Source organism: Rhinolophus ferrumequinum, chromosome 3, assembly GCF_004115265.2.
Source record: "Rhinolophus ferrumequinum isolate MPI-CBG mRhiFer1 chromosome 3, mRhiFer1_v1.p, whole genome shotgun sequence".
NCBI classification, from domain to species: Eukaryota; Metazoa; Chordata; class Mammalia; order Chiroptera; family Rhinolophidae; genus Rhinolophus; species Rhinolophus ferrumequinum.
Genome location: NC_046286.1, coordinates 20492830 through 20517127, shown reverse-complemented (window position 1 = coordinate 20517127; position 24298 = coordinate 20492830). Strand labels below are relative to the sequence as shown.

The 24298-nt window shown below is 46.4% G+C and overlaps 1 protein-coding gene across 1 annotated transcript in view; it reads left to right on the top strand.

The window, feature by feature from the left end:
- The first annotated feature begins 8820 nt into the window (after positions 1 to 8820).
- Positions 8821 to 24298, top strand: part of TRAM2 (translocation associated membrane protein 2) — a 77332-nt gene continuing 61854 nt past the window's right edge. The window contains exon 1 of the mRNA XM_033100112.1: positions 8821 to 9087. Within this exon, the coding sequence (XP_032956003.1) occupies positions 8968 to 9087 (120 nt within the window). The 5' untranslated portion in view covers positions 8821 to 8967. The remainder of the gene's footprint in view (positions 9088 to 24298) is intronic.

The window sequence follows — 24298 nt, the reverse complement described above, 5'->3', positions numbered from 1 at the left end:
GCATCAAAGCTGGACATTTTCTGGGTACCCAATTGAGTTATGAAGGAATGAAATCTTAATATTGGAACATAAGCACAAAACATCAGAATCCGGGGATAAATTTCAGGTTCTGGAGGAATTTTCCTTTTTCTCTCAAATCATTCATTCATTCACTTTTATAAACAAATATTCACTCAGCACCCACTACATGGCTGGGAATGAGCTGGTTACCAAAGCACCTAGACAGAAAGCTACGATTCCTGCCTTTCAGCCCCTTAAAATCTACCCCGAGGCAAAGTTCTACCCAACCTAAATATAGCTTTAGTTGTGAACATAGCTCCTGTGTGGAGGAGAAACCTTTTGGGAATCCTTCACTATAGAATTACCTTGGCACCAATATAAGAAGGGGGTGGTGCAGATTCCTGCGTATTGATCAATGAGTGCATCCACCCATCTACCTATCCACTCTTCCACACATCTAACCATTCCCTTTCCAACCCTCCATCCACCCGTCTACCATCCACCTATCTATCTATTGATCCACCCATCCTTCCGCTCATCTATTTACCTCCCCAGCCAACTATTCACCAAGCTACCCTTCCACCTCTCCACCTGCTTACCATCTACCTATTTACCTGCCCATCCATCACGACCAAGCAGGTAACAGGAGGTCGATTACAGCTTAGTGGGGAGCAGGACACACGTAACCAATTATTGTGGTAGGGAGCCATGCGAAGACAGAACCCCAGGAGTTTCATAGAGTGTCCACACCTGAAAAGTCACAGATGAATAGTTCCTGAACTCTGGGCTGTGATCTAAGAAACAGAGAGAGGATGAATTTCAAGGGCTCATGACAAAGGTTCACAGGGAGATGCTTACATTTAATCAAGATAGCATCTACCTTTCTCCCCAGTCTGGGAGAGAGCAGCCCAGGGAAGGCAGGCACAACCTTTCATGAAAACCTTCTTTCCACAGCGTTCCTGCTATTGAAAGTTTCCTCGATATGATAGCCCACTGCATCACAAAGGGGCCATTCTGAAAATTATTGCTTTCTGCTTGCACATAGAAAAACTAAGGATAAACATTTTTGTGGGCTGTTTAAGTTTCCAAAATACTGTCCATCATAAGCTCCCCCCCCAATTGGAGAACTCAGTGAAAATCAATGTCCGGAGTTGTTCCCTTGCTCCCCACTTATTGTACTTCAGTGCTTTTTGTTGTTGTTGTTTTGTTTGGTTGTGGGAATTCTGACTGAAATTTACTAATTTCTAATGTCAATTTGAGCCGTGTCTCTTTATAAAAATGCCCCCCTCTTCCCACCTGAATGTCAGGTGGCACATTCGTTAGTCATCTGGAATTAATCTGTCTCTAGCTATATGAGAGCTGGAAAGAGGAAACGGAGCAGTGGTTAGGGCCCCGAGCTGTCAGAAGTCCTGGTTCCCATGTCTTACTCTGCCATCGAGTCACCAGCTGACATTGGACAAAGGACTTGGTTTTTCTGAGTTATTGTCTGTCTGCTAAAGGAGAGCAGCATGGGAGGCAGAGGCGGTGCTGGGAGCACTGGGCCAGGAGGGAAAGGCTCCTGTCCTCGGCCTAACTCGCCAAATCCTTATTGACTGCAGCAATTTCTGGGCATCCCTTTCTTTCTAAAATAAGGGGAGAGGATAGATGAGCTTTAAGGTAGTTCCTGATACCTGGAATCTTAATTACACTCAGCACATATTTAACATATGGAGCCAATCATTTTTAACACCCTGCTCCTGTATATGAAAAAAAAAAAGTCCAAAATCATCATGACACATCACATGGCATTTTGTACTCTGTTTCACTGCTTTTATTTTATACAATAGAAGCTGCAAGTGGTCACATAAGACAGAATTAAGTTGTCTGCTTCTTCATCTTTAAGATCACTGTGCTGCCATTGTTTTAAATTTGCGGTCCAAATGCAAGATTCTGGAGTGCCTTAGGGCTCGAGACCTGGCTGTGCTGGGAATACGATCGGACACTTCCAGTTGGGTATGAACTTATTCAAAATAAATATGTGGATTTGAGACCACAACTATCAGGGTCAACTGTATATATGAGCTCCTAGGAATAACTTGCAATTAGAATGCAACATTTATTAAAAATAAATAGTAAAATTATGCTAACCTTACATATATGTACCTTACATATGAACCTAACATATATGTTAAGACTCAACAGTCACTACAATAAATACTTAGCATTCAGAGTCAAAGATGTGGGGGAGGGAGAAAGTGTTTTTTTCATTAATATTGTTTAGAGCTGTCAAGGTGAGAGTAAAAAAGCAGACCAATTTTTAGTCAGTTTTACCATTTACAATTTTTTAAACTGTGAAATAATTTTAGATTTATAGGAGAGTTGCAAAAATAGTGTAGAGAATACGCATAAATCTTTCATTCAGCTTGTATAGCCATGCACATTTATCAAACACACAGAAAATACCATTAGTAAAATACTGTTAACCAAACTACAGCCTTTATTTGGATTTTAGCAGTGTTTCCACTGTGGTCCTTTTTCCAGGGTTCTATCCAGGATACCACATTGCCTTTAGAGGTTTATCATTGTTCTAAAATTCTTTACTGATCATGCAAGCCTGTGGTGCTTGCTCCCCTAGCTGACCACTCCCACCACCCTGCCCTTGGTACACCACTGATTCCGCTAAACTGCTGTGATATTGGGGGCAAGAAAATCTGATAGCTGTGAAGTTTTATCTTTTGGCAAAAAAGGCTGTTGAACCTGACCCAGTATGCTGGACTGCCAGAGCACGAACACCCCACTTTGTCAAGCTGGGTATCTTCCAGCCAGATACTCCAACAGTGACTGTTTGCTTTGTGACATTGGCAAGGCTCATTGCCGGGTGTACAGAAATCAGAAAACAAGTCTTGGTTGGGGCAAAAGTGTTGTGTGTCCTGTGAGGCAAAGAAGCAAACATATTAAGAGTAAAAAGCCCTGAAAAAAATCACGGTGCAGATGCTTCTGGGTGCCTGCTCCATACCAACTCTCCCCGTTTTTCTTGTCATCAGGTGTTTTTTTTTCAATTAATCAATATTTATTGAACCCTACAATATTCCAGGTGCTCTGGGCATTGTTGATAGAAACAAAACAAAGATCCCCGTGTTTGGAGCTTGAGTTCTAGCAGGATAGAGCTGAATTAGGTTTCATCACAGGATGTGTTGAACAGGAGTATCGGAGCTGTTGGCGCCCAAGGACATGTTCACATTTAAGCCCACAATATGTTTCTAGTAGCCATATTTGAAACTTGTAGATATTCATTACATACATTCACTTGTGAGACTTCTTATAGCAATGGTGCCATGAGAATTTTTAATTTGTTCAGATAAGGGATAACCAGGATCTTCAAAAGAGGCTGGAACTCTCTTCAGCCCCTCGGAGGATGCCTCCCTGGTGAAGTTAATCTAGTCATGTCAGTTCCACTCACCTTGCCAATGACTGTTTTAGGAGTGGTCATGTGATGTAATTCTGGCCAATGAGGCATGAGGGGATTCCATGGTTTCCGGGGAAGTTTTCTTCACACTTCACAATGCCCCTCCTCTTCTTGTCTGAATTTTGGGTCTTGTATGAAGGATAGAATGTCTGGAGCTGTTGCAGCCACTTTATAACCATAAGGGATGACCCTGAGACAAAAGCAAATGCAGAGTAGCAAAGTGGGAGGATAATAAGCATCTAGTCTTCGATGAATCACTGAGGACTGATGAACTAACTGAGGACATCTTGTTATGTGAGAAAAATACATTTTCTACCCGTTGGGGCTAGTGGTCACATTTATGTCAACAGCATCTCTCATTCAATCATTTATTCAACCAACACTTGATAAGAACACGTGGGACACTTGATGCTGTTGGAATATGAGGGCAAACGGCTGGATGCTTGCCCTGAAGGGTCACACCATCCAAAATGGGGTAAAACTCAGACAAACACACTGATTGCAGGAGAACCTGCTGCTACCTGAGAGGTATCCACAAGGTGCTGTGCGCACGCCTCCAGACTAGCGCCTTGAAGACAGCTTTGTGAAGGAAGGGGCACATGCTCTTTCTCTTAAAGGATGGTTATCTTTTAAGCAAAGGGACATGAAACGAGGGCCTGTGAGTGGAGCACAGACACAGAGAGGGACAAATGGTGCCTACCTGATCAGTGCCACGCTTTAGGAAGCCTGAAAGGGTACAGTATGGTCCAGCAAAGAGAACTTTGTGCTGAACCGCTGGTCTGAGTCTTGATTCAGCCACCCACTAATTATGTGGCCCTTGGTCATTCATGTGTCTCAGAACAGCTACAAGAAGGGGTTGGTAATAACCATCTTGCCTCCCTCACAGGGCAACCATAAAGTGCAATGTAAACGTGAGAGGTTATTATCTCCTCCACCTCTAGACGTAACTATATATTCACCCATTCCTAGGTCCCTGCCCCAGCCTCTCAAGAGTTTTCCTTCCTCCTGTTGTTGGAGCTACTCTCTCGTCTTCTCCTTGGTTTCATCATCGATCTCCTGTACTTCTAGTATTTTCAGTATTTCAAATCCTCTCTCTCCTGGGTGGTTCTTCTCTATTTCCAAACATGCTCCAATCTCAAAAAGTAAATATAACTCAAAGATCCTTCCTTAGATTCTCTACATCACCCAAACACCATCCATTTCCCTTTGTCTCACCCAACTTTCTCAAAGAGTAGACAGCTTTCACTCCTCCTGGTCTCATCTTCTACCCACTGGTAGACCCATTCAATGTCCAGTTATGAGTGGGCTCTTAAGGGCCGTGATGCCTGTATTCAGGGGCTTCGTCTTATTCTCTTCCTGCCGGATTTAACTTGCCCTTGTGAAATGTGTGTGTCATGGCTTCCTCCAACCCCACCCTTTCCTTTTCCTCCTCCTCCCTTCTCCATGTTTGGGTTCCCTTGGATTTTGACCTCTCGGTTTTTCTTATTTCAGCACACTCTCCCGGGAATACTTACTTAACCTTATGGCTTCAACAGTCCCATTGCAGATGAACCTTTAATTCTGGTTCTCCCTCCCTAAATCCAATCCAACAGTTTTCAAGTGACCTATTGAAGTGTTGATTTGGATGTCACATGACTCCTCAAGTCCAACTTATTCAAAGCTGAGGCCCGTCTTCCTCTCTTACGCCTGCTGTTTCTCAGTTGGTCCATTTTTTTTTTTTTAATGGTCCCACTATCATTTTGTTGTCCTAGTCCAAAGTTTTCACTCCTCCAACTGTATTTTTTTATAGGAAAGCAGTCACCAAATCCAATTAATTAAACTTTTAAATATCTCTAAAGACAGATTTGGTTATGCATAAAAACTTCCCATTCCTTCCCATTGTTTGCAGAATAAAGTCACAATTCCTTTTTTTCTAACATTTTTTTTTAGCTTTATTGGGTTATAATTGACAAATAAAATTGTAAGATATTTAAAGTATACCATGTGATGACTTATATATGTATACATTGAAAGTCCCACTTCTTTTATATCATGACATTCAAAACCGTTACAATCCAGCTCTACCTTAACTCTTCATAATTCATCTCCTACCCCATTTCTGCATTCTCTGTCAGTAAAATCCTTCTAGATAGAGGTCTAGCCCAAATGTCCTCTTCCCTATGCCCCAGACAGAATTAAGTTTACCTTTTTATGCATTCATAGGTTGTGTATTTCAACTTGTCTTTCAGTCACCATCATCACAGTGACATGTAATGATGCCTCTATCTCTTCTAAAAGATTATAAACTCCGGCAGGGTTACTAGTTACCTCTTGCTGCATAATCAATGACAAGATTTAATGACTTAAAACAGCCGACGTTTATTGTCTCACAATTGCTCTGTGTCAGGAATTTGGGAGTGGCTTACCTGGCTGGATCTGGCTCAGGGTCTCTCACGAGATTACAGTCAAGAGGTCAGCTGGGATTGCAGTCATTTGCAGGTTTGACTGGGGCTGGAGGATCTGCTTCCAAGATGGCTCACTCACAAGCCTGGCAAGTTAGTGCTGGTTTTCAGCAGGAGGCCCTGCTTCCTTGCATGTGTACCTCTCCATAAAGCTGGTTGAGTATCCTCACAACAGTGCAGCTGGCATCCCCCAGAGCAAGTGATGCAAGATGAGAAAAAGGAGAAAACCAAAATACTTCTTATGACCTAGTCTTGGAAGTTGCACCATTACTTATGCCATATTCTGTTTGTTATAACTGAGCCATTAAGTCCAGTTCACACTCAAGGGGGTGGGGAGATTGGTTGCCACCTCTTGAAGGGAGTAATATCAAAGAACTTGAGGATGTATTTTAAAACTATGACACATGGGTTGTCTTATGTTTCTGTCTCCAGTAACTAGCACAGTGTCTGGCACTTGGTAGGTACTCAGTAGGCGTTTCTAATGGAATGGCGTGTTAAAGGAGAAGATAAGATTAGAGGCAGGCTATCCATGGGTAGCGAGTGCGGGCCAGGAGAAGAATGGTGGAGGTGGGAGTTGGTGGGAGATTCTGAGGTCAGAATTCATAGGCTCCATCACTAATTGGATGAGAGGGGTTGGGAAGAGATCCATTTTGGGTTGAAGATGGTTTTGAAACTAGTACTTAGAGATGGCTGTGAAGTAAGCGTCTAATATTTCCTCCATAGGGTTTCAAGGTTGTGAAATATCAAACCATGCATCTAAGGACCCTATGTCTAATTGTTCATTTACATTTGAAAGGGCCCAGGGCTGGCAGTCAGCAGTATGGGCACTGGTTAAGCTATTTCCTTTTCTTTAGTTTCTTATATATAAATGTGGAGGTGTAATAACTGTCTCCCAGGACTTTCAGCCTAAACTCTTAATGCTAAGAGGTTGACTACATCCCACCTTTTGCAAGAAATTCCCACCACAACGTCCTTTATTAATGCTCATGGGGAAACACTAGGGAACTATTAGTTTGAACCATCTGAAATGCCGATATTCCAGTTTTGATCTATAAAGAAACCAAGTTCATAGGGTTCAACTTAGTAATGATGGCTGCAGTTTGAAAATTTGAATACTAAGGAATAAAGAAATAAAATGGAGTCACTACAGTCAAGCTGCTAAATTACTAAAACCAAGTAGGTTGAGGTATGAGGAAATGATTCTATTCTTGTTTTATAGCCTGGGAACTTAAACTTCTGAACTTTCCAGTCCTGCATCAATGCCTGGATATACATCAAACCTTCAGATAACCCTCCGATTACCCCCTGAAGGACTAAAGAAAGAATGTACACATATCCAGACCACTCCATCCAGGTCCACTATCCAGACCACTGGTCATCTAGAGGATTACCATCTCAGACCATTCCAGAAGCTAAGGATGAAGGACTGATTCTTCTCATGAACGTACTTTTTACTGTAAGAACCCTCAGCTTTTCTTTCTTCTTCGGGAACACTCTGGGTATTGCCCAGTTGTGTTTCTGGTTTGCAAACCCCAACACCCTTGACTAAATATCATTTATTTCTAGCCAAAGTCTCCTGATTCGTTTAAGTTTGGTTGGCAACACCCCTTCACAGATGGAAAATTGAGATGCTCCAGAATTCTTGATCTTTCTGTTCTTCATAACACTAAGGTCCAACTTTAAGAAAGGTCAGTCTTGAAATTAAATGAGGTTTAGTTCAATATAGGCATCACTCTCTCATTTTCTTGTTAGTTAAAGGAATGAAAGACTGAAGACAGTATGCTAAATATTGAAGAGTCAAGAAACTCAAGATGTAAAATTTATCTAGGGACTCCTTAAGTCCCGTCTCAATCACGTTTCCTACACTGTACCCTTTTTAAGAAATTGTATTTACTTAGAAGTGAAATAACTATGGGCCTAATAAGAGTAAGAATTTAATAGTTCTTTGTTCATTTTGTATTTTTGCACATCTAAAAAGTGTTTAGTTGACTCCTTTATTACTGGTGGGAATAAATCCAATTATTTGCCAATATAAATTAAATTATGAAAACTACCTTGTGTCCTTTCCCGGAGTACTTTTAAAACTTAATATTAAACACTTTCAACGAGAAAGTTCTTTTTCTTTTTCGTCAGTGTTTATTCTTCCACTTCTTCAGATCAATTAATACTGAAGGTACGCTTTGGGTAGGACGTGTAAAACGAATTTACACAAGTTCAAGTCTCAAAAGTTAAGAGAGCAAAACTGCACCCATCCATCCACTCCCCACATTTGGAACGCAGGCTCCCCAGGCAGAGTCTTTTTATTTGTTTGCTGCATAATCCCAGCAATCTGAATCCTGCCTAGCTCACTGCAAGCTCTCAATAAATACTTGATTAAGCGTCCCTTCATCTATCCTCCATGCAGGGCGCTGCGGACAGCGAGAAGGCCGGCGTGCAGATTCCCTCCCTGCGGCGAATCTGCACTATTCTCAGCGCCCCAGGGCCACAGCCAGCAACCCCGGGAGTTTCCGGCTGTTCGGCCCTCCCCTCCGCGGGCCCGCTGCCTCCCGATCCTTCCCTTCCCGCGGAGGAAGGAGCGGGCGCCGAGGAGTGGGAAACCTGGGCCCACTTCCTGTCCGGGCAGGACAGGGCCAGGCGTCCGCGTCCCCTGCGGCCTGCTCGGTCAGCACCGGAGGCGGCCGAGCCGCAGCACCGAGAAGGCGATGGGGTGCAGCGCGGGTGCGCAGCAGCGGGTGCCGGGGCCCAGGGGTACGGGGCCCGCGCTCGCCAGCCCCGCCCCCAGCGCGTCCCCAGCGGCGAGAGGGTTAAGCGGGCGGGAGGCGGGGCCGGAGCGAGCCCTGCGCGCAGAGTTGCGGGCCGCGGGTGGGGAGGGGGCTGCGGCCGGGGGCGGTTCCGGGCGGCGGGGGCGGGGGCGGGCGGAGGAAGGGGGCGGGCCCCAGAAGTTCTTGGGCGCTAGGCCGGCTGGCGGGAGGGCGAGCGGGCTGCGGGCCGGCGGGCGGACCGGGCCGGGGCTGGAGAAGTTTGCGCGGCGGCTCGTGAGCGCAGGGTGCGGGCCCCGCCGGCCGCTGCGCGCCCGCTGCCATGGCTTTCCGCAGGAGGACGAAAAGTTACCCGCTCTTCAGCCAGGAGTTCGTCATCCACAACCATGCGGACATCGGCTTCTGCCTGGTGCTCTGCGTCCTCATCGGGCTTATGTTCGAGGTGAGCGAGAACTGGGGAGGGGGTGCCCTTTCTTGTGCGCCGCCCGGCGGACCCCTGCAGGTCCCAGCGGTCCTTGTCTGAGCTGGAGCGCGGGGCTGCCATGTACGTTATCCGCACCCCCGGCTTTGTGCACTGTACCCCCCTTGGCCTCTTAGTCAGCCCAAACACCACCTCCCCCCAACCCGTAGCTCCGCGTTGTGCCAGCCGTGCCCTGCTCCGGGGACCCTTGGGCACCTACTCTATTCTGCAGCTCGCTCTGCAGCCCTGAATCCTAAGCCTGGCCTCGAATCAACCGCAGCGCTGCCACCCTGGCCCGACCAGTGGGGTTTCCTTTCTGGTGTCCGGGAGCCAAGCCCGGAGACTCCCAGACCCGCGGTCATTGCACAACTCCCTCTCCCAAGCAGTGGCTGCCAGCTCTTCTGGGCTTTTCCAGTGGGAGGGAACCCGACCCTTTCCCACCTCCCACCTGATTTTCTCGGTCTTTTGCATCCTTAGCTCTGGGACGTGCTAGGGGTCTTCACGTGTGGCCCTGGCCCCATCCCAGCAGTGCCGTTCTGCCTTCCTCCCGCCTGCCCCCTCCCCCTGTTTTTTGCTCTTGCCTAAAAGGCCAGTTTTTATATACCTTTTGTCACTCTGTGGACTGTTCTATTAGGTCCATCTGTGGTGTACCCAGAGCTTCTCCCCGTTACAGAGCCAAGGAGAGGGGTGGGGATACCCTCTGCTTTTAGGGGGAAGATGATTCTCTCATAACTGTTGGAGTAGGGCAGAGAGGATGGGGTCCTACCCCCAACAGCAGTGTGCGGGTGCAGGCCTCACAGAACAGACCTTTGTAAGTCCCATGGGGTCAGGATCCCAGGCGTCTGATGGGAAGGACTCCCTACCCCCGAGAGAGGGAGAAAACTGTGATATTCGAAAGTGAGAACTAGAGGAAACTGAGTATAGGGCTTGCTGCCTTATATCTTGTCTCAAGAATGAGATAGGTGAGTGACACTCCCCTTACTCTCACAGTGGTCTTCTCTGTGGCCTCTCCTTCTCCTCCCTCTGGGTAGGGTTGCTTATCTGCATTCTCAGGAATGGATTAGGAAGCTGTAACCATTTGTAAACTGCCTTGGAGATGGAGGATTCCTATTACGTTTCCCCGAAAATAAGACCTAACCAGAAAAGAAGCCCTAGCATGGTTTTTTAGGAAGACATCCCCTGACCATAAGCCCTAATGCATCTTTTGGAGCAAAAATTAATATAAGACCCGGTCTTATTTTCAGGGAAACAAGGTAGTGTGGCTAATTTTTCCTTCTGTATATCTCTGTCTCTACGATCCCTGTCACCTCTCTAACGATGACTAGGGTCCTAATTGGCCCGTGAAGTTGCCGTCAAGCTGGGGACATTTATATGGCCACCAAGAATGTGTGCTTCACTGGGATTCAGGGTCTGTAGGAAATAAACCTGACACTAGGATTGGGGTCTGCTCTCCAGCTTTGGGTAGTGCTTCTTTACTTCAGCCCCCCCGCCCCCCCTTTCTCCCACTCTACAGCTCTCATGGTATGTTGGAAAGGACTTTGTCCCTGTGTCCCCGTCCCTGCTCTGGCACTAGTCTTTCCCTGCAGCCTCAGTTTCATTTTCTGCAACCTCTGTTCTTTCCCTACAGCCTCAGTTTCCCCATTGTTAAAGAGGTTGGTAAAAACTATCTTCCTTATGAGGTGATCGTAAGGTTTACTGAGATCACGTAAGCAACAAAAGCCGTAACAGATTCTACAAATGTGAAAATACAAGTCACTTGCCACTGAAGCCCTGTTATTATTTATCATAATAATAGCTTAACGAACTAAGACAGAATTTGTTTTGTCCAGCCAGTACCCTCTGTCCTATTTCTGTCCTATTTGTATCTATTTGCTGTCCTCCATTCTAAGAGGCCTTCCAATGCCATATCACCAGTCTTGGAGGGCGTGGTTAGAAAGACACACGTGACAGCTGTAGACCTCATGGCCACATGCTTTGCAGCCAGCAAAGTCTCTTGCGTAGCCTTATGGCTGTCTCTACGGTTTCTGTCATTTGTTAAGGTCTGTGTCTCTACCTGCTTTATCTTTACTCAAAAAGAGCTGCGTTGTGTTTGAGCTTGGTACCTTCTGTCTTCCCTGGCTCTATAGTCTTAGAAAGTCCAATGGATTAAATTAAACCTGGAACTCTGTAGGAGTTGAAAAGTGCTAGGAGCCCTTTCTCCCGAGTACCTGACAGAGACAAAGTCCCAGGGTGGAAAAAAAACAAACCAATAAAAAAATCTCCCCTTCTCTCCATCTTGGGACTGGACTGGGGCCTGTGTGGAAAGAGCCCTGGCCGAAGTGCCTGCAGACTCGCTCTTCCCACTACCCGCATCCTGTAGAACCTTAGACCCACACTTCTGGGCTTATAGGGTAGGAGTCTCCTTCTCTGGAAGGTGCATTGTGGGATTGCCAGTATGTGCTGATCTGGGAGAAGGAAGGCTGTGCTGAAATTCCCTTATGAAGGATGCGTGTTCTGCTGTGCTGGGTACGTAGTAGGTCCTACCAACTTACTCTCCACAGATAGATATTTTGGGGGAATTCAGATTTTGGGAACTCTGGTCTCCCTACCATATAAGAGCAGAAACAGCTCAGGTACTTGTCTAGGGACCTCAGAGAAACACACGTGGGCATCTTCACATTTGGAGTGAAGTCGGGGGTGATAACTTCATAACCCAGCACAGGACTTACTAGGTGTCACTTAGGGTCTTCTGGGTTCTCCCTTGGAGGTGTGGTGTGTATGTAGGGAGGCATATGGGGGGAGCAGTCCAGCACTTAACACACTTTTCCCTAGAAGTGAGGACAGAGGAGGTGGAAGAGGAAGGGGGCAGACAACGAGAGAGGAGAGGGCGGCAGGCTCTTGGGTTTCTAAGCTGGGCACAGCTCGGATTCCTTCATTCAGAAGCTGAGTCAGGAAAACTCATTTATAATTCTTCCCACAAAGAGAGTCTCCTGGCCACTCCTCCTTCGGGGGTCCCCTGCCCAGTCTCTGCCAATGAGCTGGGCCCCTCTGCTCTGACCCCAGGCAGCCTCAGCTTGGGTCCTAACTGGTCTCCATCTCATTCTTGCCATGCCCTTTCCCCAGTTCACTAGTCAGTTCACCATCGTTCTGAGGGGCTTTCATTTCCCCCTCAGGGACCCCAGGACTTCAGTTCTGTCCCCTGGGAGATGACTCCACATTCCTTCCTTTGGGATCACTTCCTTTTGGGAATACACATGAAAGGGTGACTCTCTCTCCTCCTTTTGGCTTAGTTTTGGGCCATGCTAGGATACCTTCTCCCATTTCCAATGTAGGGGGCAGGTTCTTTCCCCTGAACCCAGGTTTTCTTTCTGTCCTGCAGGCTATTTGGAATAGAGCTGTTGTATGCAGCCACAGCACTGAAAAATGTCAGGAATGTGGAGCTTTATTTTCCCCCTCCTTCCCTTCCAGCTTTCTCTTTCTTAACTCTGCTTTCCCGAGAGGTGGTACAAGGGGAGTTTTCTACTCAACAGTTTGGTCCTTCAGTCCTGTCTCAGGTGGAGTCTGGCCTGGCCATCCTTCAGGGGGTGGGAGGCCAGTTGTGTGTGTGTGTGTGTGTGTGTGTGTGTGTGTGTGTGTGTGATTTGAAAGCAGTCTCTCCACCCACCCTCTTTCCCTTCGCTTTCCACTGTCCCGTTCAGTGCCACGTTTCAAACAGAAACAGGCAGGGAAAGAGGGAAACTCTCATTAGTAAATACAGAATGAGAAAAAGGGGGTTCATGGAACAGAGAGAAAGCTACTTACACATTACCTCTAACATGTCATTTAGAGACAGAAACTTTGTTTACTTTAAAGCTCATTTTCAGACAATGCTGGTCTTGCAGCAAGGAAATGTTTCTAAAATTCTGGGCCCGTCATTTGTAAGTTTGGTTCCTGTTTGGCCTTTAATGACTGACTTAAGGGTTTAGGACGTAGAGGAATTTTGGGGTAGTGGCTGGTGTTTGCATTTTAATTGTTTCAGAGCCAAGTGTGTAGAGCTACCTTTTCTCCGGGAACCACCTTCTTCCCTGTTGCTGACTGACTGCAGGCCACTGCGTTTGCGGCATGTACAGTGGGAGTCCATTGCATCACACCTGTTAGCACCTGGGTTCCTTGGCACCGGTTCACATCCTCCCAGACATACCTCTAGGCAGCATCATACAGGGAGGTTTCTGGTCCTGTCTCTTTAATATTAGTGTTACAAAACAGCCCTGCTTATGTTAATACACAGAGGTATGTAAATGGCACAGCTGGGCCTCTGTGGACCTACGTTGTCTTTCTTTGACTTAACATCTAATGCACTTTGGAAGATATTCCTTTGCCAGCTTTTATAGTTTCTGGCTTTCTGCATCTTCCTCTCCAGCCTCTGACGTAGTCCATCTGTGGTGTTCTAGAGAAATTAGTCAGGGGAAACCGGGAAAGGGTTGCTGATTCTCTTGGGTGCCCTTGTTCTGTGGCTGGATTTTTACATGCATTGCTCAGTGATGGGAGCAGCAGAGCAGAACTTTGGAACTAGTTTCTCTCCATCACTCAATCCTATGGAACATAAGGCACGTTGGTTATGCGTGTTTCTTCCCTTGGCAAAACGTGATATCCAGAAAGGCGGTGTTAGTGACGTTTTAACCCTGACTGATACCTGTCTGAGTGCCCAGTACTGTGCCTGGCATGTGGGCATTAAATTGATGGCCTCAACAGCCACACTGCTGATGACTTTATAGGTTTCAGGGTCGGATCTGTGAGTACATGACCAGTACCCCATCAGACCGGCTGGTTGGGTACCCCAGCTTTATTTCATTCTAGATGTGCTGAGCTTTGTGATGAGCCCTTTTCCCTAAGTTCTCCAGTGCTTAGCCGTCTGCGTTGCAAAGGGGGTGATCGTTCTACCCTGGGGTCCCTCTTTTCCTCAGGGAGCCTGTGGTGTGGCAGTTCTACATCTGTTTTCTCTGCCATCCATCTTATAAGAACATAGGCTGTGGGTACTAGAAGGTGCTGTGCTGGAGGAGGAAAAACCGTGAGGAGGCAGCCCCGCAAGCTAAACAGGGGCCACTTTTCTCTTGCTCCCTCTGTTGTCTGAACCCGCAATTGCTTCTTTCTCGGGGGCACTGTTCAGACCGGTCGCAACAGAGCGTCTTAGTTCTGACTGTTTGTAGAGTAACATGTGTTGCTATGGTGAAAACTTCACTCTGGCAGGCATGAGCTCCTTTTTGATCTGCTTTGTCGTGGGCAAAGGCCCCAGAAATCACTCTGTGGCATAGCTGATGTACCTCCTGTTCCCACCCTGATAAATGACAAAGCCGGAGGGTTGATAAGACTGGATTAGAGTTCCCAAACTACAGAAGTGCTTTCTAATCAGTGAGAGCACTATTAGCAGGCTTTGGTGGAACTTTCCTGATGCTATCTCTTAACCTTTTTATCCAGCGCTGTGTATCTGGTATCCATTGGTACCTAATGGTTAAAGAAAGGGGAAAAAAAGGAAAAGAAAACCGTAAAACTACTAACATGGCTCCTGACACAGCCTCTTATTTCATGAGCAGACCTTTATCTTTGACACAGTCTAATGCTTTGCCTTGATTTACCTCCAGTGTCTCAAATGTTCCCCCATAGAAGAGAACCAAATCTAACTAAGTCACAGCTGGTTAACGTTGTGAGCTAGTTGTGTGCTTTAAAGAGTTTTGCAAGATGCTCTTCTGGATGTGTAGGTTCACACAGGTTCCTTGCTTTTCAGCCAGATTGTGAGCGTGGGGCTCTGAGGTCTCTGGAGCCCTCCCATGAGGTTGTGGAGCCCAGGGTTAGGTGAGGCACTATTCTATGGCTCTCCACCTGAGCCACCTTGCCTTTTGCCGGCTTTTCTCATGTGTCTTCACGGTTGACAACACCTTACAGCTGCGAAATGGTTTCCTAGCTTTACCCTGTAATCTGGATGGCTTATGGGGGTTGTCATACCCATCCAGAGCCTGGCTTCTGGAAGAGAGACTTGGCCAAAGACCATCAGCCCCAAATTAGAGTTGGAGCCAAAATAAGAATTCAGCCACGTCTGGCTCACATTTAGAGCTCAGCCCCGGTGCTTCCATGAATGGAGTGTCTACGGAATGTAGCCACAGGCTGCTTTATTTTTCTTTGTCTGAGTGGAATCTGTTTATTACCTGGAAGTAATGTCTGTAGGTCATTATTCCACTTGGAGGCTTTTCTGCCTGGAACAATCATTGAAATTTGCATCTCCCTGGAAGAGACTACAGAGAATGACCCACATATGTGTATATCACATGTGAACATACGCAAATGGGCAGAGACTTTGACTACTACTACAAAAAAAAAACAACAACTGCCTTTTATGAGCCAATATCTGTGTAAGAAAAGCTGCCTCTGGCTGTTTTGTTTTCATTGCCCTTATCATCGAGTTAATTTTGTGGCCATAGCTCAAGGGCACATCTTTTCTTCGCATTTTACAAGTTTAAGGGCTAAAGCGAAGCCTAGAAGTCATCAAATAAGACCCCCACCTCCAGAGGCTGGGAGATTTGCCCAGGACAGTAGAGTGAATTTTTGGCAAACTTGAGGCTTGAACCCGCATCTTCTGACTCAAGTCTAGTGCATTTTCTTCACATCTGCCCGTTGGAATTCTAGATGCTACCTTTGAATGCCAATGTATGTGTAGAAGCCTTGAAAATGATACATTTTCAAGTGTTCTGGATTCATTTAATTGGCAGTTGTGTGCTGACTGCCTGCTGTGTCATTTTGTTGAGCTCTGGGAATGCAGATGAATAAGGTAGGGTCCCCTGTCCTCCCAAAGGTCACACAGTGTGGTAGCTTAAAGCTGATAAACTATTTGTGGATCGGAGTCAGGTCTTGAACCTGACGTACGCGGCAGGTGCAACTTACAGACTGTTGGGCCTCAACCTCAAGCCATTGGTATTGGTGGAAAGGGGGTGGTTTCTTGAATTGAGACCTAACACCGTGAGTGTGGGCTTGTCAGTCGTCAGAGGACAAGAGTGGCAGTCACTCCTCCATGTCTTGTGAGGCACAGCTGGTACTCTTGTACTTTACAGCTTTGTAAATAAGTTGAGCTAACCAAAGGCTGTGTGTGTGTGTGTGTGTGTGTGTGTGTACACACACGTGCATGTGTGTGGGCGCATAGGTGCAATTTTTAGTACTGGGAGGCCTTTATTGATGGAAACCTTCTATATGGCTTCTTAAGATTTTAACTATCAAACTCCAAACATGATCTCTATAATGTTCCTTTTGTGTTGGTGGAGGTGACAGTCACACCTAGGGTGAGAAGGACAAAATTCTCTGAGCCTCAGTTGCCCTGTCTTTGAAGTAGGGAGAGGGTTTCTTGATAAAGCTCCTGAGTTTTGCAGGGGCAGAGTATCAGCCATCAGTTTGTTCCTTCGTGTTTATTATAAAGGTATAGATATTCTCTTTCTACAGAGACTTTTAAGCAGAGACTTTGTAGTGACTCACCACCATCAGGAAGACTTACATGGCTTGTGGGGAGGGAGAAGGGTGTGCCCACCTCAGGATGAAGGACAGGGATGTAATGTTTACAGACGTGCCCCTCCTTCCTCTGTTGACCTCCCTGCTTGCTTTGCGGAATGCCCAGGACCACACTAGTTAGTCACCAAGTGTTTACGATCTGGCCTGTGTGCCTGCTGCGGTGCTGGAATCTGCCAAATGATAGCGTTGAGAGTCAGTGAGAATGTAGAATGTGGCGTTCAGTTTAGAGATGCCAGGGATGTCTTATCAGCTCCTTTCCTGAAGGTTAAGAGCAGTCTGGGGACTCCTGACCTGGAGAAGCATTCCTAGGATAAACAGGCCTCCCCTCCAGCAATTCCTGGAGTCCTGCAGGAAATGGCAGGGCCTGCTTCACAATGCCTGTTTCCTGCTGAGAATTCCTCACAACTTTTCAGACCCAACACTAACGGAGTTCTGAGTGTGTTTAGTTTGTAGTCTGACTTTGCACTGGATCAACTTTTGACTTTGCACTGGAACAACTTTTGACTTCGATGGGCGAGGAGGAACTGGTTTGTATGGATTGTGTGACTGTCATTTGGAAGAGGGACGTTAAGGTGGAAAGGGGTGGTTGATAGCTGATTTTTTTTTTTTTTTTTAAATTGCAGTTGGGTCACTGGTTTGGCAGGAAGTGTGAACATGCGTTCGTTCCTCTTCCAGAGTGTTGGAGACATGCAGTGTGGCCCGGGCAGTGAGGTGTGTGGTGAAAGAGGTGAGGACAGGGACCTGGGAGGCCTGGTTCTTGCCCAGGCTTTGCCACTAAATAGCTGTGTGGCCCGTGGTCAGCCCCTTCACCTCTCCACTCCACTCGCTTCCTCGGGCTGTCAGCTGTTCTACGGTGCCGTCTTGTCTTCTTAGCGTGGTTGCGCAGACCCGGGCTGGAAAATGTGGATCAAACTCCAGTGGCCATTTAGAAACTGGGAGAAGAGGGAAGGAGGCACCTCCCCCCAGCCATATAGGTTTAGGATTAGTCAGAATACAGCTGTGCCTCCACTGGGTTTGTGTCTCAACTTCTACTCTTGGTTTCATTTCTTATTTGAGTTGAGATCAGTTTCTAGCCTAAATTTGGGTCTGACATATAACATAGCTTAGCAGAACCAGTAATGGGGAAGGAGACAATCCATATGTTAGAAAGGAATCATCCGGGGTGGGGGAGGGGGTCGGCTTGTGACTTCCGTGTCAGAGGCCCTGTGGCTGACTCCCCAAGGCTGACCAGGGGACCCAGGATGAGCAAGAAGAGGACACGGCCCTACCAAGTCAGGGTGTACCACACCAATTCTCTACATATGGTCTGGGGCCCTGGGCTTGAGTGTACTTTCATATTCAATGATATGCTCATCACACACACACACATACGCTCATCTGTGGCGTATTTTTCTTTCAGATAGGGTGAGCCTAGTGTCTGAAACCTGACCTGTGAGTTGCTGTTCCCAAACCCCACACCCCAACAGTACTCTTACTGCGTTGCCTGCCAACTATCACGGTTACTTCTGCAAGCTCCCACTACATATGGAAGACCTCTGCAACTGCTCCCACCAAACGGCATCTTTTCTTTCTTAAAAGTTGGAGACTGAATTAAACACAGTGTGGGGTGGAGAAGATGTTAGAGGACATTAGTGCTTAATTGCATTCTTCTGAAGCTAGTTTCAAGGAGGAGTTATCCATTATATTTAGTGTTTGAAATATCACAAATTTTCACTCACCAAAATTAGTCCACACCTGTGCCGTCCAGTAGGTAGCTACTGGTCACATTTGGCTATTTAAATGTAAATCATTAAAATGAAAGGAAATTAAATCAAGTCCTTACTCATGCTAGCCACATTTCAAGTGCTCAGCAGTACAGATCTAGAACATTTCAATCATCGCAGAAAGTTCTATTGGACAGCACTGGTCTACACATTGCTTTCTGAGTGTTTGTTTTTATAGATATAAATAGTAAGGGATCCTTGTGGTGTGGTTCTGTCAGGGGACTTAGGTGGCCAGAGTATAAATTCTGGTTTTGCCATGTCCTAGCAGTGTCATCTTGGTAAATTATTTCACCTCTCTGTGCCTCAGCTTCCTTGTCAGTAAAATGGGGATAATAATATGCCATCGAGTAGTTGGGAAGATTAGAAAGTTTAACATAAAATATGTCAGAAATATTACTACAAATACAGCACTTCAGAGAAGTCCTGGTACAGAGTAAAAGCCCAACACATGTGACTTATTGTTCTTATTACCTTTGAAAAGTGTTGGAGTGATACCTCAACTGTACTCTTTGTAGGTGCCCAACGTTTGGAACATAAAGAGGGGTGTAAGGGAAGGTCAGGGCAGCCTGATAATGGCCCTGAACCCCTGCTCTGACATGGAGTACGCCATGCCGAGGCCAGTGGCCCAGGCCCTTGCCCATCTACACTTACCTTAATACAGGTATAGGAAGCTCGGTTATCTGGTTCCCAAGATTACGGAAGAAAGAAGTTAACACGGGAAAAGTGGTGGGGTAGGTAGACTGGTGGTAGCTGCCAGCTGGGAGGGCTATTCATTATTAAATACTTCGAAGTCATAAGACATAAAAAAAAAGCCCACAAATACCTGTCGTCCTATATGAACACACAGCTTCAGTAGATTTTGAGGTTATTACAGTAGACAAGTACAGTACGGAACTGGATCGTAAGGATTATCTGTAGTTTCACGAAAAAGTAAAGGTATACAGTATACTCAGAAAGATTTTTAAGATGATTTCCATCCCCAGTGATTAATGTTAAAAGTTTCAATACTCAAATCTTTAGCAATGTGGAAAATTTGGTTATCCAGAATGATTCGGCCCTAGAAATTTTTGGGAAGCCACAGTGAACAGAGCCCTTAAATAAAAGGCAAAATTGGTCTGCTGTGCGGTATACTTTATTACCCAAGAAATGTGAAAGAAACTTTTTTTTTTTGGGCATTTTTATCATCCAGACTGGGAAATATCTTCGTTCAACACGATTCGACCACTGTCCATTAATAAATTTTTTCTTTTTTTAAATCATTCAGTAACTGTGCCTACTCTGTGCAAGACACTAAGATCTGAAATGGAAGCCAGCTAACATATTTGTTGACAGAGGTCGTTTTAGAGTTTCAAAACAAAGAGGATGAGATGCTTCTCAGCCACTGTTCCTTGAGTTTCTTGGGTCCACATAGTTCAGGCATGACAGCTATGGCCTAGTCAGATTGTCACTGGCCACTTACCACACCTTTAGCCTGCAGCTGTGGCCAAGTGTAACTTGATCACTGTTATTGGCTTCTCAGTCCCACCAGTCGGGTTGTTGCCGACATGGCCCAAGGGATGTGAGTGTCAGTTGATTCTAATCTTTTGCCCCTTCATTCTACAAACATTGATCAAACAGTGCTTTTGTGCGAGGCCGTTGTTCTAGCTTCTGGGAATATAGGAAAAGGAAACATTCCCTAATTACAGGGTACAGCCTTACCATCTAGTAAGGGACACAGGTAAAGGGACACAAGTACAGCCACTTGACAATGAGCACTGCCGTTGGGCTGCCATGTTAGTTTTCTGGTTCTAGCACACGGTGGTGACACCAAGTAGTGGTCTGCTAGAGGGGATGCTTTGGGAACAGGGAAGAGGGGTTCCTAGCTCAGGAGGAGTGAGTGGAGGCTGGGTAAGGCAAGGGAGAGCAAAGGAAATGAGAGGGCACCGGACAGAGGTGGAAGCACAGAGGTGAAGAGGGCTGCGGCTGGCGTGGGTACTCAGCCGGCTGGTGTCATAGGATGCCCTGGAGGTGGGGTGAAGGGGGGAAGGAAAGGAAAAGAGGGGAGGAGGGGCCAGGTCACGCAGGGCCTTGTGGGTCAGGCCAAGGAGTTGAGACTTTATCCTGGAAGAAATGCGGGGAGAGAGTTGGACTGGACAGGACGTGATGAGTTTGCTTTGGAAACCACGTGGAGGCTGAGATTGGAGATGACGCGTGTGGTCAGCAGGCCGTGGCCCCGATCCACACGCCTGCTCCCACTGCCCCTGCCCTGACATTTCAGTCTCCACCCCAACCAGGAAGTACGCCCTCAGACCCCCCACCTGAAGTCCCCATCTGCTGTAGGTGAGCAGCCAGGCAGTTGGGTGGGGCGGGCGAGGACCGGTTAAAGCTGGAGGGAGAAGCAGCGTTTCCCTAGACCTTATTATAACCCTGAGGCATCTGTTGGTGTGGCATTGCCCTTGAACACGAATATCATTCTGTTTTACTGCCTTGCGTTGCCGTCGCGTGACTTGATTACTGAAGCGTTCTTTGGGCTTGTTAAAAAGGTATTTTTCACATCGAATGTGATTTCTAATTTTTTAAAAAGTAGGGCCTCAGCTGGATGGAACATCATTTCCCCTTACCTTTTATTATTATTTAGCTAAATAAGCCATGCAGAGGCTTGCATTCAAGTACCGAGGCCTTACTCAGGAAGCGGGGTTTTTTCCCAGTATTGGAGGGAGGGGAGCACTTTTTCTGGAGGCTTTTCTAGGGGTAGGTGGGGGTGGAGAGGGACATGGGGGATTTGGCTGGTGGACAGAGTAACGTATGTAGCCTTTATTCACACAGTTACTGAGCACTCAGTATATCCTAGGGTCTGCTTATATTTTGTCAGGGAGTGCCTAGCAGGGTGTCAGTAAATAATTCTTTGAAGTGTGCTTGACAAAATGAGGACTAGCTGATCTGTCATGGGCCTTCCATCTCTAAACTTTTGTCAGACCCCTGAAATAGATGCATTGTGGTTGTCCCCTTGTCTGATTCCCGGCATCCTAGTGCATTCTTAGCGAGGCCTATTGGTGATCATCCACGGTTTCATTAAATGCCCTCTGCCTACCCCCATGATGGACTGTAGTTTACATGGTCTCCAGAAGAGGTCAATAAAACAGGTGCATATATCAGAACAGAAACCCCCAGTCGTCACTTCTCCTTTGCCTCATCCCCCATACCTGGTCACAAAGTCCCATCGATTTTACCTCCTGAATTGGTCCTCAGCCTCTTGTCTTGACTCCTCTCTGGTCCCTCTTCCACATAGCTACCACTGATTGTCCTCAGACGCAGAGCTGAGCATGGGTGGCCCTTACTGCAAATCCTTCCATGCTGCCCACCTAAAGTCTGGGCTGCTTAGCACGGCATTCAAGGGTCCCCCAGGTCTGACCAGCCTTTGTCCTCTGCACCTCACTCAGGCCCTGCCCCTGCCCTGAACCATCGTCACAAACCACCTACCTGTGCTTCCTGAACCTTCCCTCCTCTTTCATGCCTCCCGGCTTTTATTCATGCACCTCCTCCCCCGCCACCCCCAGTCTTTCCCTTTTCATCTAACTCCTCCTTTCATGCCCATCTCTGATACTGCACAGGCATCGCCTGCTGAGAATGCTTTCCCTGGCCCTTCTTAAGACCCTAAGAGTTCATTCCCGCTTTCTGCCTGCCTCTGTATGTCTCTTGTTTATTCATTCAGCCAGACTTAGACTGAGCATTTGCTCTGTGCCAAGCACTGTTCTTGGGGCTAGGAGAAAAGATGAAAAGGCGAAGATCCTGCTGTCACAGCCAAGAGTCCTTAGGGAGGTGACAGTGTCATTGCTGCTCTTGTGTGTACGAGGGGCAGTGTGAGAGTCAGGAAAGGGAGCATACCCCTCTGGGAAGGTTAGGGACAGTTCATTTTCAAAAGGAGAAGTTTGGGCTGGGCCTGTGGCCTGTGGCCTGGCTGGTCAGGCAGACTTGCTGAGAAGAGGGTTTTCCAGGCAGAGAGATGACATATGTGAAGGATAGAGAAGGGGGAGGAGGAGAAGGCAAGTGGCTCTGTGTTGCCAAAGTGGGGTGGGGGGGGTGGGTTTAAGGGAGGAAGTGATGGAAGATGAGTCTGGACTGGCGGGCAGCATTTGGGCCATGAAGGCCCATGTTCCAAAGTGTGGACTTGCTTCTCAGCTTAGGTAATAGGGAGCCACTGAAGATTTCTGAGCACAGGATGATTCGGTCAGGTTTGTACTAGGAAGGCCACAGCTGGCTCCGTGCACTTGCTGTGAGCCCCGCCGAAAAGAAGGGGTTGCTTCCCATTTTCTCGGTGTCCCCAGCGCCTCTGTGCCTGACGCGTAGCTGGTGTGAATTGGTGGAGGATGGTCCAGGGCAAACACAGGACAGTGTGTGTCTTGAATTGCTTTTCTGCTGCTGCAGGTCACTTGCAGCTTTGCCATTCACGCTGTTTCTTCTGGGCTCTCGGGTAACTGGTAAGAGGTGCTTGTGAACACATTCAGAATGCTGGCTACTTGAGCATGTGCATACAGATAGGGAACCTATAATCTTAGCCTTTTCTTAAAGCTTAAAAAAGAAAGTTTTGAATAGGTAATCTTTGGCACTACAGTCACGTTGTTCAGAAATCAAAAACGTTAAAAAAGGATACATTAAAAAAAAAAAAGAATACATTGAGAAGTGTCCCTGCCCTACCTCTTCTCATCCAGTTCTCCTCCCCCATCTCCAAGTAGCCACTTTCATTAATTTTTGTGTATCCTTCTTTGGTTTATTTATGCAAACATAAGCAGCTATAAAGGTATGATGGATTTTACGTATCTACCTAATGTGTGTGTATTCCTGCCCCATTTCTTAGGCAAAATGAAGTGTATGATGTGCATTGCTCTGCACCCTACCTTTTTCGGTTAACAAAATAACCTAGAGATCATCCCATATCAGTACACAGAGAATTTCCTCATTCGTGTCAAAGTTGCATAGTCTTTCATTGTGCAGGTTCACCGTAATTCATTTAACCAGTCCCTTTTTGTGAACACTTGGATTGTTCCAATGTTTGCTCTTATAAACAATGCTACGATGAATAGCTTGGTACGTACATCATTTTGTACCTATACAGGTATATCTTGGAGCGTATTTTCCCCAACGTGGAATGATTGGATCCAAGAGTAAGTGAGTTTGTATTTTTTTTTTTTTGATACTGACAAATTATCCGTGTCCTTTCTAAATACCACGTTCAAACCAAGGAATCAGTTAGCCATAGACTATTTATCATGTATCCATGAAAATACACAGTTAAATACTAAAAGCTGTACCTGTGTCTGCATTGATCACCTTGTTCACTGTTCTAATCTCAACATTCCGCATACTCTTCTGTGTGTAACAGGAGTCGATTATATTGTTTGGCATGTTTGGGTCGTGGGCGCTCTTCCCTATTGATGATCTTTCAGCCCCTCCATGATGTTTCTCTCTCGCCTTTGGCCCTTCATACAAATTCTTCCCTCAGGACACTCTTCCCTTTTTCCCTTGGCCAGTTGCTCCCCATTCCTCAGATGACAGCCCACTTTTTCAGGAAGTCCCTCCTTTGCCCCTGGGCAGGGGGCTTACTTCTGCCTCAGCATTCCTAGTTCCCTGTCACAGTTTTTGTCCTACCTCAATGGTGTATGGCCTTGACACTCTCCACGGCTTGACTCTAGGGCGGGAGAAGATCTCGCTCACCTCGTGTCTCCAGCACCCAGTACAGCATTTGACATTCTGGTGGTTATCATGTAATATTCTTTCAGTAAACAAGTGATAAAGTAGAATTACCAATTGATAACCAGGTCTCAAAGATTTGTTTTTCCTTATTTAATTGAGAAATAATTCAGATATCGTAAAATTCACCATTTAAAGTATCCAGTTCCTGTGATTTTTAGTATATTCACCATGTTTTGTAACTAGCACCATTAGCT